Genomic DNA, 13,086 nt, shown 5'->3' with positions numbered 1-13,086 from the left:
CGAACCTCTTGAAACTGTGGACTTCGGGTAATAATCCACCTGCCAAATACAGTCTTATATGTGTAGCTCAGGATGCCTCAACAGTGGCTCTGTTGACGTTTGAGGCTGATTATTCTGTTCTGAGGTGCTGTCCTGTGCATTGTAGGATCTTTGCCAGCATCCCTGTCCTCTGCTCATGAGATGAGAGTAGCAACGCCCCCCACCCCACCCAGTCGTGACAACACGAAATATCTCCAGATATTCCCAGATGTCTCCTAGCAAGTGTGGGGCAAAGTTGTCTCCAATTGGTAACCACTCAATTCTTTACCTTTATCAAAACAATTTCTTTGCTGCTATTTAATTCACACTCGATCTTTTAAAGTTTTACTTTTTACTTTTAATGTAAATTTTATGAATTACTAGATTCCACGTGGACCCCTTCTCTCTCCTTTCATGATTTTGACATTTTTTTCATATGCTTTTTCATTTGCTTTTCTTGAATCCCCTGCTGGATTATATGGTTTTAAGAGGAGGAACTCAGTATTGTGTATCTCTTATCTTTGAAACACAATTTTGGTAAGTATGTCCTTTTAAACTTTATATTATTAAAAGTTTCAAACATACACAAAAGTAGAGAGAATAGTATGGTGAACAATCATGTACCCATCACTCAGCTTCGATTTTTTATCAGCTCATAGCCAATCTTGTAGTAAGTATTTTGATTTTTTTAATCTGTAGTGACTCCCTATTTTTTCAGGAAAAAAAAATCTTTAACCGTTCTTTAACTTGACATTTAGACCCTTAACTACCTTTATTACCTACTCAGTCACAATTTATTAAACATCTAAACTGTTCCAAGCACTGTGCTGAAATACTGTAAATAAGCATTTGCTACATTAGATTCTTTGCAATTCCCTACAGATGCTCTGCTGTTTCGTACTCCTATGCACATCATATAAGACGCATTAATTCTCTCTTCCTTGTATGAAAAGCCCACGCTTCCATCCCTACTTCGATTTTGTTCCCCTGTTGATCATCCACTCAGCTTTAAACCTCATTTTAAATGTTTCTTTCTTGATAAAACCTTTCCTGAAACCCTGGAGTAAGTTAGTTGCTCCCAATCTTCAGAATTGTTCCTTGTACTTGTTATTACACTCAACACCTTGAGGTTTAATTATCCATACATGACTCTAATTCACTCACCACCATGAGCTACTTGTGGGCAGGAAACATATTTTAATTGTTTCCATATTTCCAATGCCTAGCACCTAGCATTTAGCCTGACACTTAGAAGACTCTGAATGCATATTTATGGACTAAATGAATGAATTTCCTAGCATAATGATTTCCATATAAGTTACTAAATAAACATTTATTGAATTTAATTTAATGAACACAGTCCAAAGAATGTAACCCACAGGAAGAACAAGTGTTAAAAAATACAGAGCAATAAAATGGATGACTAATAAGAAACTGCTGTATAAAAAAATAAATAAAATTCTAAAATTCAAAAAAAAAATACAGAACAAAGGTGAGGTTAGAATGAGATAGAATAAATGGGGAAGCTTCACAGAGGACCTTTCCTGCCTTTCCCCTGGAGCTTTATTCCCATCTCCATCCAAGGTGTCTTGGGCTTTGTCAAAAATCTAGGATAGGTTGCCTGCCTTCCTTCTTTTTCTAGACTTTAAGCAGTCCTTAAGGCTCTAGTTATCTATATCTTGGATTTGGGAATCTTGTCAGTTTTTGTGTTTCCTTTCTAAGGAATAAAAACTCATCTGCAAAGCTGCTGGGCCCATTTGCTTCACAGGTTGCCAGTGGAACTCTGACATGAGCAAGGAACCCCAGCCAATATTCTTCCCAAGCTGTTACAGTATTTTGGAGCCAAGGTAATGAGGCCCTCTTCTGCTTACTGACACATCTGTCATCAGCTGTCGACTGCGCACAGGGAACTGCAATGCTAAAGTGTGGAAGAGAGGGAATGGGGTTAGTTCAGGGAAGTGAAATTCATTCAGCATGGCCAGCATAGAGGAGTTGAGTTGCAGCAAGAACCTGGAGAGCTGGGCAGGCGCTACATCATGAAAAACATTATGTGTCATACTCAGCAAGATGGACTGTTATCCTGAATGCTTTTACCAGAAAACCTTTAGAAGTATATCTTTAAAAATGTTTTATTTTCTTATTCAAAAGCCATACACATTCAATGGAGAAATTTTACAAAGAGCAGAAATGTGCAGACAAAATCATTCTTAATCCAATCACCTGGAGATAAACTATTTTAAACATTTTGATAATGTTCTTTCAACCTTTCTATGCATATAAACGTGAATGCATATTAAAAAGAAAACAAAATAAAGCTTATACTATATATATATATGTATTGCTTTTTAACTTGCCTTTTCATAAACACTTCCTGATCAATCAGTTGCCTTTTAAAAAATGATTTTTGAAGGGCTACCAGGTATTCTATTATATGGCTGCATTACAGGTTATTTAATTAACTTCGTATTGTTGGGCATTTAGGTTGTTTTAGTTTTTTTGCTATAGTAAATAACACCTTGAACAGTTTTGTGCACTAACATATATATATATAATTTTTATACATATTTACATACTTAAACCCAAAAGTGCCATTATCACACCGAAGCTGAGTATTTTTAAGATTTCTGATGCAGCTCATGCCATAAAAAGTTGTATGAAATTACACTCTCACTAGTTCCATATTAGAATGTCTTCTCAGCTCTTTCATCCACACTCGAAGTTCTTGTTCTTTTAAAATATTTACAGCTTAGTTTCTTAATTTGATTTTGTGTGTTACTAGTGAATTTGAACTTTTTTTCATGTGTTTACTGGCCATTTGTGTTTCTTCTATTTTTTTTTTTCTTTTTAATTCCCTATTCATGTCGTTGGCTAACTTTTACTTTTGGTCATCAACTTGACTTTTCCTATGGTTTATTGTTTATGGTGTTTTTTGGCTTTAATAAAATTAAAATTTTTAAGTAGCCAAATCTACCAATCTTTTCCTTTATGCTTTCCTCCTTCGCTTTTTTGCTTAGAAAGTTCCTCCACTGAATAGTTCTGATCACTTCTGGTTTGGCGCTGCCAGATTCCAATAGATTTTTGCTCAAATAAACTCTTAAAAGAAAAAAAAAAAAAAAGACAGTACCTCCCATCATTCTGCGATCAACTTTTTTTTTTAAAGGTGTATTTCTTCTAGCTCTTTTAAGATTTTAATTTTATTTATTACTTTGGGATTTCATTGTGACGATGTGAGATAGAGTTGTAATCCTCTCTCCCCAGTAGAGTGCAGCTAATCAGTTATCAGACACAATTTACTGAATAATCCATCCACGGGTCCAAATGCTACCCTTATAATCGCTGCTATCATCGTCCCGGGGTTTCATCTATTGAGAGTTACTGGAAAGAGGGCATGTGGGACAGTGAATAAACACCATAGGAATAAATAGTACTACCGCAGGTGTGAACATTTGGACCAGGCATTGGAAGGACAGGAAACGAGTTGTGCCTGTTAATATTATGGTGATTGCTATAGGTTTTTTTTTTTTTTTTGCTATAGGTTTTTAGTTTAGTAGTGGATTAACCAAATATGGAATTTTCAACATAGTTGCTTATTAAAATAGATAACTGAAAAAGTTAAAGGACAGGAAAAATAAAGCAGGGCAATCTTCCCCAAATAAATTTGAGTCTATCAACCTAATTCCACAATCGTCTCACGAGCCATCTGTCACATGGACTACTGTCCTTTAAACAGCCCTCACGTATAAAATTTGAGAGAGAAAGTTCAGATGAAGGTCTTGAGTCTTCGAGGATATTTCGCTTAGAGAAAACGAAACTATTTTTAATTGTGGCGCTCATCACCAGCGCAATGACCACTACAGAAACAGCACTGCCCCCGTATTTTCATACCAACATCTCCCTGAGGAGCTAAGGCAATTGCGACAGGGAGAAACGATCAACTCTAGCGTTTTGAGCACCAGATTCCTCTTTTTTCCGTTTGCAAAGGAAACGCGGGAAACGGGAGCCTGGAGACGTTAGGCCGCAACAGATAGGGTTATTTTTCACTCAAACGGTAGTTTTCGTAAGTGCGAAAGATACCAAAGTGAGAAGTACAGGTTACACCCCACAACTTCCTGGGGTCGCCGGAGCCCCCAGCGCAAAGGGCGCCCGCAGCGCCGCCGGCCGGGAGGAGGCGAGAGCCGCCCAGACACGCCCCTCCACTCCCGTCCCCGCCCCGGGGGGCGCCGTCGCCGTGACGTGAGGGGCGGGAGGAGGCGTGGGGCCGCGCCGCGGGGCTGATTGCCGGAACTGGAGCCCTCTGCGGCGGCGGGGGGCGCGCGGGCTCCGCGGGGCTGGCAGGTGTGCTGCGCGTGCACCTGGCGAGCGATGGCGCCGGGCGCGGGCGCCCCGGGGTAGCGCGGGCTAGGTGGCGGCGCCCGGCCGGGGCAGCAATGGAGCTCCTTCGGCTGCTGCTTCTGGCTGTGTTGGCGTCGGAACCGGCGGCGGCCGGCGGAGCCGAGACCGTCGGGAACTCCAGCGAGGGTAAGGTCGGGGGCGCCTGACTGCTGCAACCCAAACTTGGTCTTGCATTTCTTGCAAGGTCGGAGTCCACCCCGGGGTCTGTCCGCGCAGCAGGGAAGGCGGTGAGTCCAGAACCGGCAGGAATGGATCGAGGTCCTTTCCTGCAGAAGGCAAGTCCCATTGCTAAGGAGGCTTTACTGTCAACCTCCTAATTTAGGTTAGGGGAATGGGAAGAGACAAGAAACTCTCTTGTTCAGACACGTTATTCTCTCCCTTAGAGTGCAGCCATGTTTGTAGGTTTAATTTAACACATTAAAACACCTCTTTGCTCCCAAGTGGCTGGTCTGAGCCTCTGGACTGCGAGGCTTGATGCAGCCCAGCTGCAGTGGGTTTTTGTACTCCAAAATCTAGATCTAGATGCTTTTCAAACTGGTTATACTCTACGGAGTTTCAGAGGAAAAGTGAACCCAGAATGGGACTTTAGACCATAGGTCATGTGCTTGGTGAATGGATTTTAGCAATAGTTGGTGGTTTGTTAATATAAACTGTAAGAAGCGTTAATTGTACGAAGCTGATAATCATGTGCTTTTCCATGGGGTCAAGAACATTCTTGGTTTTGTTTTGAGCTTAAGAGACTAGTTGTAGTTCTGAAACATAGTATTTTCTGAATAATGTGATTCTGTTTCTGAATGCTTATCTTTGAAAAGCACTTGTGCAAACTGACTCCTAGAATTTTTGCCTAGAATTTAAGGCCAAAGCTGAAAAGGGCGGTTATAGTTTTGCAGAAAAAATAGCCTTGTTTATAGCAGAGCGCTAACATTCACTGCGTGCAGTATGTGCCAGGTGCTTTTCATGGCAGTGTTATTTAATCCTTACAACCCTGTTAGATAATTATTGTCCTCACTGGTGGAGGAGGAACCTGAGGCCCAAGACGATGCTCACTACACAAGTAAACAGCTACGAGGGGCACAGACAGCAGATGAACCCAAGTGTGTCTTGCTGTAAATTTCATGGTCTTCCACTTCTACAAAGCTGCCCTCCAGTGAGAATGTTTTACTTAGTGTGGTGCTTTACACTTAATTCTTCTCTGAATTCTCATTCCTCAAAATAGAGTCTCTTCTCCCTCCCTCATATGGCTATTTCCATTCTTCCAAGGTGAAGAATCTGAGAGATTGAGCTCGCAGATGATCAGATGAGAGAAGTAATTTGAGAAATTAATGTTTTTCAGACACTGTTTCTCACCTCTTTTCTGTGATTACAGCACTGTTATTTCCTCAGCCACATTATTCTTCTGGCCTTGCATCAGTATTGCTGTTCTGTGCAGGAGAGGGACAGCAGGTGGGAACTTGACTGCTGAGGGTTAATGAAAGCTGATATTCTCCACATCTGTCAGATAAAGATCAGAGTGGAAATGAAGGAAGACTTAGTTCCAGACTTGCATGATCCTCCTGGAAAATGTCTGGATTTCTATTTGAGGATTCTGATGACTATACAAACTCGAAATTGAGTAGCTGCTGTAAGTTAGGAGGATTTACCCATCTTTAGCAGGAAGAGCTAAACACCTTGAGTAGTGGCTTAGAAGCTAAGTGAATCTTTTTTTTTTTTTTTTTTTAAGGAATTAATCCTTTACTTTTTTTTTTTTTTAAAGGATATTATCTATTTATTTATTTATTTTTATTTTTGGCTGTGTTGGGTCTTCGTTTCTGTGCGAGGTCTTTCTCTAGTTGCAGCAAGCGGGGGCCACTCTTCATCGCGGTGCGCGTGCCTCTCACTATCGTGGCCTCTTTTGTTGCGGAGCACAGGCTCCAGACGCGCAGGCTCAGTAGTTGTGGCTCACGGGCCTAGTTGCTCCGCGGCATGTGGGATCTTCCCAGACCAAGGCTCGAACCCGTGTCCCCTGCCTTAGCAGGCAGACTCTCAACCACTGCGCCACCAGGGAAGCCCTAAGTGAATCTTTAAAGGTGGCAGATGGAGTTCTAGAATGTCTGAGGACGGTGCTTTCTGTGACCAGCAGGAGATGAACCATCCATCGAAACAGTTTTCCCTTCTCTTGGAGTCCCGGTTCCCTGCTCCCCTTAACACCTTTCATTATTGATTCAGGTTCATATCTGGTAACTCACAGGAACTTACCTAGTGATTGGAGTAGAGCAGAGTGGTATTTGAACCTTCTCAAGTTTGTGCTATCCATAATGCTTAAGGAAGGTAGCAGGCCACTTGTGTTAGTTAGTTGCAAGTGTTCTCTTTCTCTCAAAAGTGTGTGCATTTTTGTGTTTCCTTTCACCTTTTAGGGCTAATGAAAATTCATAAGAAAGTATCAATGAGAAATTGGGAGGGGCAGTTGAATGCTGGCCAGCTCAAGTAGCTGAACGGTTTTTGTTTTTAATATTCCATCTGAAGAGAATTATGAAGACTAAGCGTTGACAAAGCTGTCCTAGAATTTTTCTGTTGGTTAAAGCAGAAACAATGGAGGTACATTTCAGTAAATAGTAAAAAGGAAGAGGTGGAAAATTTTAAGGTTGCAAGTTTAGGATCTGATTGAGAAAGAAAAGGAACATATTGGGATTAGGCAGCTCTTTTTAGAATGGAATTATTGGAAGGAAAGAGTGACTCTGGGTAGGAATGGAGGAAGGGTATGAAAAATAGAAAAGGGTCCCCTGCTGTACGTTAGATGGCAAAAAACATTTTTGCCAGAAAAAGCAGAGCCACTGCTTTTTAGAGGAGAGCTACAGCGTAAGTGCTCAGTCTCGTGTTAGCCATTTGCCCTGTAATATCCTTCTTTTTTTAAAAAATTTATTTATTTTTGGCTGCATTGGGTCTTCGTTGCTGCACGCGGGCTTTCTCTAGTTGCGGTGAGCGGCGGCTACTCTTTGTTGCGGTGCGTGGGCTTCTCATTGTGGTGTCTTCTTTTGTTGCGGAGCATGGGCTCTAGGTGTGCGGGCTTCAGTAGTTGTGGCACGTGGACTCAGTAGTTGTGGCTCGCGGGCTCTAGAGTGCAAGCTCAGTAGTTGTGGCACACGGGCTTACTTGCTCCGCGGCATGTGGGATCTTCCCGGACCAGGGCGCAAACCCTTGTTCCCTGCACTGGCAGGCGGATTCTTAACCACTGCGCCACCAGGGAAGCCCTGCCCTGTAATATCCTTGATGTGCTTTCTTTCCTGTCCACTCCTCAAGTCATAAGATCTAATTATCCGTCAAAAAATGTTTCTGATGCATCCTTTTCCAGATGACTTAGAAGTGCAGTTAAGTTCCTGTTAACCTCTTCAGGATATATTTTTGTATTTGTGTCTTCCTTTGCCATGTCTGTTTTTATGAGTAGAAATGAAATGCAGTTTCTGCCAGGCTGAACTGTTAAAGTTGTCTTGACTTTCAGTATATTTCCTTGTCCCTCTGTGGAAGTCACTTTCTCAACTCACTGTTCATGATGGATGTGCTGAGCGTTTTATACCTGTTAGACCTCTTCTTCCCACTAGTTTATTTGTAGGAGGACCATACTGACTGCCTGCATTTTTTTTTTTTTGATAAGGACATGAGCCTCTGAAATATTGGAAAGCTAATAGAAACTAATAATGATATTTTATTGTGTAGTATTGGGCAGTTTACAAATTTTTTCCCATTTGATACTTTCAGCAGCCACGTGATGTATGCAGCACAGTTACCTACATTTTACCATGAGGGAACTGAGGCCCATAGGAAATAATTACTTGTCTGAGGTCACAAAATTCAACTCTCATTTACCAAACATTTACTGTGTGCCAACCAGGTGCCTGGCACTGTGTGAGGCTCCGGAACATCAAATATGACAGGGCCCTGCAAGTCAGGACTCAGACCATAACTGGTTTGTTTAATATACAGTATTCTATAAAAATTGTGAAATGGCTCTTGGATTGCCAGAGGATTTTCATGCAAAAGTTAGATAAAGATAACTAAGAATAGGAAAAAGTATAGCTTTCCTTCCCTAATTCATCAAACGTTGTGTTAGGAGTTCTCACACCTGGCTGGACATTAGAATCACCTGGAGAGCCTTGAAAAAAAGGCATGTTGGTGAAGAGACAACTAGAAATTGAAATAGAAAATAAAAAGTAAATTTATAATACCATCAAGAAATATTAAATATTTAGGGATAATTATAATGGGATATGTTACAATCTCTATAGAGAAAACTATCCAACATTCTTGAGATAAATTAAGGAAATAAATAAATAGAGGGATATCTCAAATTCGTAGATTAGAAAAATTCTGTGTTATAAAGGTATCATTTCTCCCTAAATTAATATATTCAGTGCCATCTCAATCAAATCCCAGCAGAGTTTTTTTGTGGAAATTGACAAGCTGCTTTCTAAAATTTATATGGAAATGAAAAAGGGCCAAAAATACTCAAGACAGTCTTGAAGAGGAAGAACAAATTTGGGGCAGAAATTAAGACAGTGTAATATTGGTGTTAGGATAGGCAAATAGACCAATGGTACACAGTTAAGAGTCCAGAAATAAACCCTCACATATGTCACTTGACTTAGGTGAAAGGTGGAATTGCGGAGCAGTAGGGAAACTACTTTCAATAAAGGTTGCTATGTGAACAGGATATTCATATGGGAAAATGAACCTTGACCGTCCCGCCTCACACCATACATAAAAATCAGTTTCAGGTTGATTTGAGACCTAAATGTGAAAGGTAGAACAAAGTTCTAGAAGTTAACATGGGGAATGTATCTTCCTGATCTTGGAATATGTTGGCAAAGAATTCTTTAAAATCATAGAGGAAAAACTTGAGAAATTGGACTACGTTAAAATTAAAACTTCTGTTAATCTAAAGGTAATGAGAGTGAAAAGACAAGCTATAAGAGTGGAAGAAGAGGGCTTCCCTGGTGGCGCAGTGGTTGAGAATCTGCCTGCCAATGCAGGGGACACGGGTTCGAGCCCTGGTCTGGGAGGATCCCACATGCCGCGGAGCGACTGGGCCCGTGAGCCACAATTGCTGAGCCTGCGCGTCTGGAGCCTGTGCTCCGCAGCAGGAGAGGCCGCGATAGTGAGAGGCCCGCGCACCGCGATGAAGAGTGGCCCCCACTTGCCGCAACTGGAGAAAGCCCTCGCACAGAAACGAAGACCCAACACAGCCATAAATAAATAAATAAATAAATAAAATATTAAAAAAAAAAAAAAAATAGTTGGTGAAAGAAAGTTCTTTAAAAAAAAAAAAAAAAAAAAGAGTGGAAGAAGATATTTGTAACACGTATCTGACAGAATACTCATATCAGTGATGCCTAAAGAGTTCCTAAAATTCAATAAGGACAGATAATCCAGTTTTTAAAGTGGGCAAAAGGCTTAACAGACCCTTTCACAAAGAGGATATTTAAATAACCAATAGGTAAAACAAAATGTTCTTACCACGTGTTGGTGAGAGTATTGTGTAACTGGAAGCTTTCTTACAAGCTGATAGAGGTCTAAATTGGCAAAACCATGTTGGATAACTGTTCAGGAGTATCTACTAAAATTGAACGTAAGTATACCCTGTTACCTGATAATTCTACTCATAGGTTCTACCCAATAGAAATGTGTACATGTGCACCAAAAGACACATACAAAAAATTGTCTGAATGGAGTTATTTATAATTACTCCAAACTAGATATAGTCCAAATGTTCGTTAACAGTAGAATAGATAAATAAATTGTGGTATATTTATTTCATGAAGCATATGACAGTGAAAGTGAATGAATAACAGTTACGATAGCAGCTGGGATGGATCTCACAAATAAAATGTTGCTTTTTAAAAAGCTAGACACAAAAGAATTCATGCTGTATGATTCCATTTAATTAAATTTCAAAAAAAAAAGCCCATCTGTGGTGTTAAAAGTTAGGATCATGGTTACCTCTGGGGAGGAGGGAAGAGGTAGTGATTGGAAGAGACCACCAGGAGACCTCTAAGAGGTTAGAGTGCTGTTTCTTGATCTGGCAGTGTAAACTTTGTGCACTTCTTTGTAGGCGTGTTTTTTTTTTTTTTTAATTAATTAATTTATTTAGGCTGCGACTGGTCTTAGTTGCAGCATGCAGGATCTTCTTTGCGGCGTGCGGGATTTTGTTTTTTTTTTAAAATTGCGGCATGTAAACTCTTAGTTGCGGCATGCATGTGGGATCTAGTTCCCTGACCAGGGATCGAACCTGGGCCCCCTGCATTGGGAGCGTGGAGTCTTACCCACTGGACCACCAGGTAAGTCCCTGCATGTTATTTTAATAAATATTTGTTTTGTAATTGATACTTGAACCCTAACCCCAGGAATTTTGATTTAACTGGTTGGAGAGGGGCCCAGGCAACAATATGTTTTAAAAAACACCTTCAGATAGTTGTAACGTACAACCAAGGTGGATGACCACTGTATTAGAATTCCTTTCTAAGAAGGACACCTCATGAGCACTCCAGAAAATATGAAAAATAGGAAATGTGTAAAGAAAAGAAAACATTATTTAAGATACACCCCATAGGTACCTGTTTTTAATAGCCCTACTTACTTTGTCAAGTGACCAGTTTTTTAAAAATAATGTATACAGTGTCTCTCCCCTTTGTTATCTGGCTTCTTTCTGGTTCTTGTCACAGGCATTTGACTGGGGAAAGAGGGTTAGTAGGCATCATCTTCCGTTCGGAAGCTTTTGGAAATCTGTTTCTGAAATGGCAGGTGTTCTTCTCGAAAAAGTCAGAAGCAGAGACTGTCACTTACCGTTTTGGTCCTGATCATTTTATATTCTCACAGAAGCTGTTTGTCTTCATTTCTGATTTTCTTAATGAGAACAAGACTTCTTAGTTATTTTAACCATTTAAAATCAAAGGTGATCTACACTGTCACAGCAAAAACCTTCTCAAATAGGTTTATTGCCTGGCATATATATGTACACACACACACATATGTATACTTTTTTTCTAGAGTATTCTTTCACAAAATAGAACTATTTTATTTCTTATTTCTTATTCATGCTGGAATGGTAACAGCCTATACGTTCATTAGTAAGGGATTGGTTGAATAATCATGTTTACCTAGAATGCAATATTATATAGCTTTTAAAATGATAAAGCTAGAATTATCTGTTGATGTGGAAAGATATCTAAGATCTATGAAATGGCTATACCAAACATATTTGTGTCTTTCTTTTTCCATCTACATAGAGATGCTCCTGCTGATATCTGCCTAAATCCTGAAAGATGTATACCAAACTGTTAATAGTGATTATTTCTGTACAGTGTACTTGCTGGAGGAATTAACTTTCTCTACAGTTCTTGCCTTTTAAAATATGGCTTATGTATGATCTGGAACAATATTACCATTTTAAGGGAAAAACAAAACAGGTGACACCTGTTGAGTGTTGACAGTGTCACCATTTTCTCTAGATTGTGTCCCTGTTTTATAAATTTCACATTAAGAGTTGAGGTAGAACCTGTGTTTTGAGTGCCATCAAGGAAGAAGGTTTTTTTCAAATTGTGCATTTCCTTTCTGGTAAGAATGCCTCATGATCGCTATAGAAATCTGATAAACAATGAAATGTGTAAAGAAAAGGCACTTAGGGCTTCCCTGGTGGCACAGTGGATAAGAATCCGCCTGCCAATGCAGGGGACATGGGTTTGAGCCCTGGTCCAGGAAGATCCCACATGCCGTGGAGCAGCTAAGCCTGTGCGCCACAACTACTGAGCCTGCGCTCTAGAGCCCGCGAGCCACAACTGCTGAGCCTGTGTGCCACAACTACTGAAGTCCACGCGCCTAGAGCCCGTGCTCTGCAACAAGAGAAGCCACCGCGGTGAGAAGCCTACGCACCACAATGAAGAGTAACCCCCGCTCTCCGCAACTAGAGAGAAACCCGCATGCAGCAATGAAGACCCAATGCAGCCAAAAATAAATAAAATAAAAATAAATTTTAAAAAAAAGAAAAAAAAAGAAAAGGCACTTAACATACATTCCCAGGAATACCTACTTTTATTACCCCTACTTATTTTGTTAAGTTACCAGTTGTTTAGTAGTATATTTTAATTTCTATGGTCCTGTCTTTCCTTACTGTCTTTTAAATCACTGAAAGTTTTGGTTCTCCAAGTATTTCTGAGTTGCAATTTATCTTCACCCTTGTGTGATAGATTAAGGAAACGTTAAGAAAACCAACACTTCACTAACTGATAGCTTCAGTCTCTTCCAGGGCTTATAAATGTTCTGGGTAGTATTTTGATTCAAGGCCCATGTAATGGGAGACAGACGTAAAGATCATCAAAAGTTTCTAAGATAGGCTTAAGGGCAAATTTAAGTGTTAGTTAAGTGATTATAACCTTTACGAATTTACTTACATCAGTTCTGGTCACAGTATTCAATAGGCAGAGCGACTAGTCCATAAGTACTAAAATAAGTATTTGTCAAATAGAGAAAATGGGATGGGGAGGGACTGAAAAAACAGAAAAACTGAAAATGTAACTCGAAAAGGCAGGCCGGTAAATGAGCTGAGTGCTTTGGACAGTTAAAGGATGGAAATCCAATTAATTCCTAGGAAAACAAACTGAGACTGCTCTTAGACTGGAATTTGTGGATAGTTTTAAGACTTGGAAGGTG

The 13,086-nt window shown here is 40.2% G+C and overlaps 1 protein-coding gene across 1 annotated transcript in view; it reads left to right on the top strand.

Annotated features, from left to right (window-relative positions):
* Positions 1–4,267: 4,267 nt before the first annotated feature.
* The window catches only part of TM7SF3 (transmembrane 7 superfamily member 3), a 37,476-nt gene continuing 28,657 nt past the window's right edge, over positions 4,268–13,086 (top strand). Inside the window, exon 1 of the mRNA XM_036866454.1 lies at positions 4,268–4,536. Coding sequence (XP_036722349.1) covers positions 4,446–4,536 — 91 coding nt within the window. The 5' untranslated portion in view covers positions 4,268–4,445. The remainder of the gene's footprint in view (positions 4,537–13,086) is intronic.

The sequence above is a fragment of the Balaenoptera musculus genome, chromosome 10 (assembly GCF_009873245.2).
Source record: "Balaenoptera musculus isolate JJ_BM4_2016_0621 chromosome 10, mBalMus1.pri.v3, whole genome shotgun sequence".
Taxonomy (NCBI): Eukaryota; Metazoa; Chordata; class Mammalia; order Artiodactyla; family Balaenopteridae; genus Balaenoptera; species Balaenoptera musculus.
Note: the sequence above shows the minus strand (reverse complement) of the source record. Positions and strands in the feature narration are given on the sequence as shown.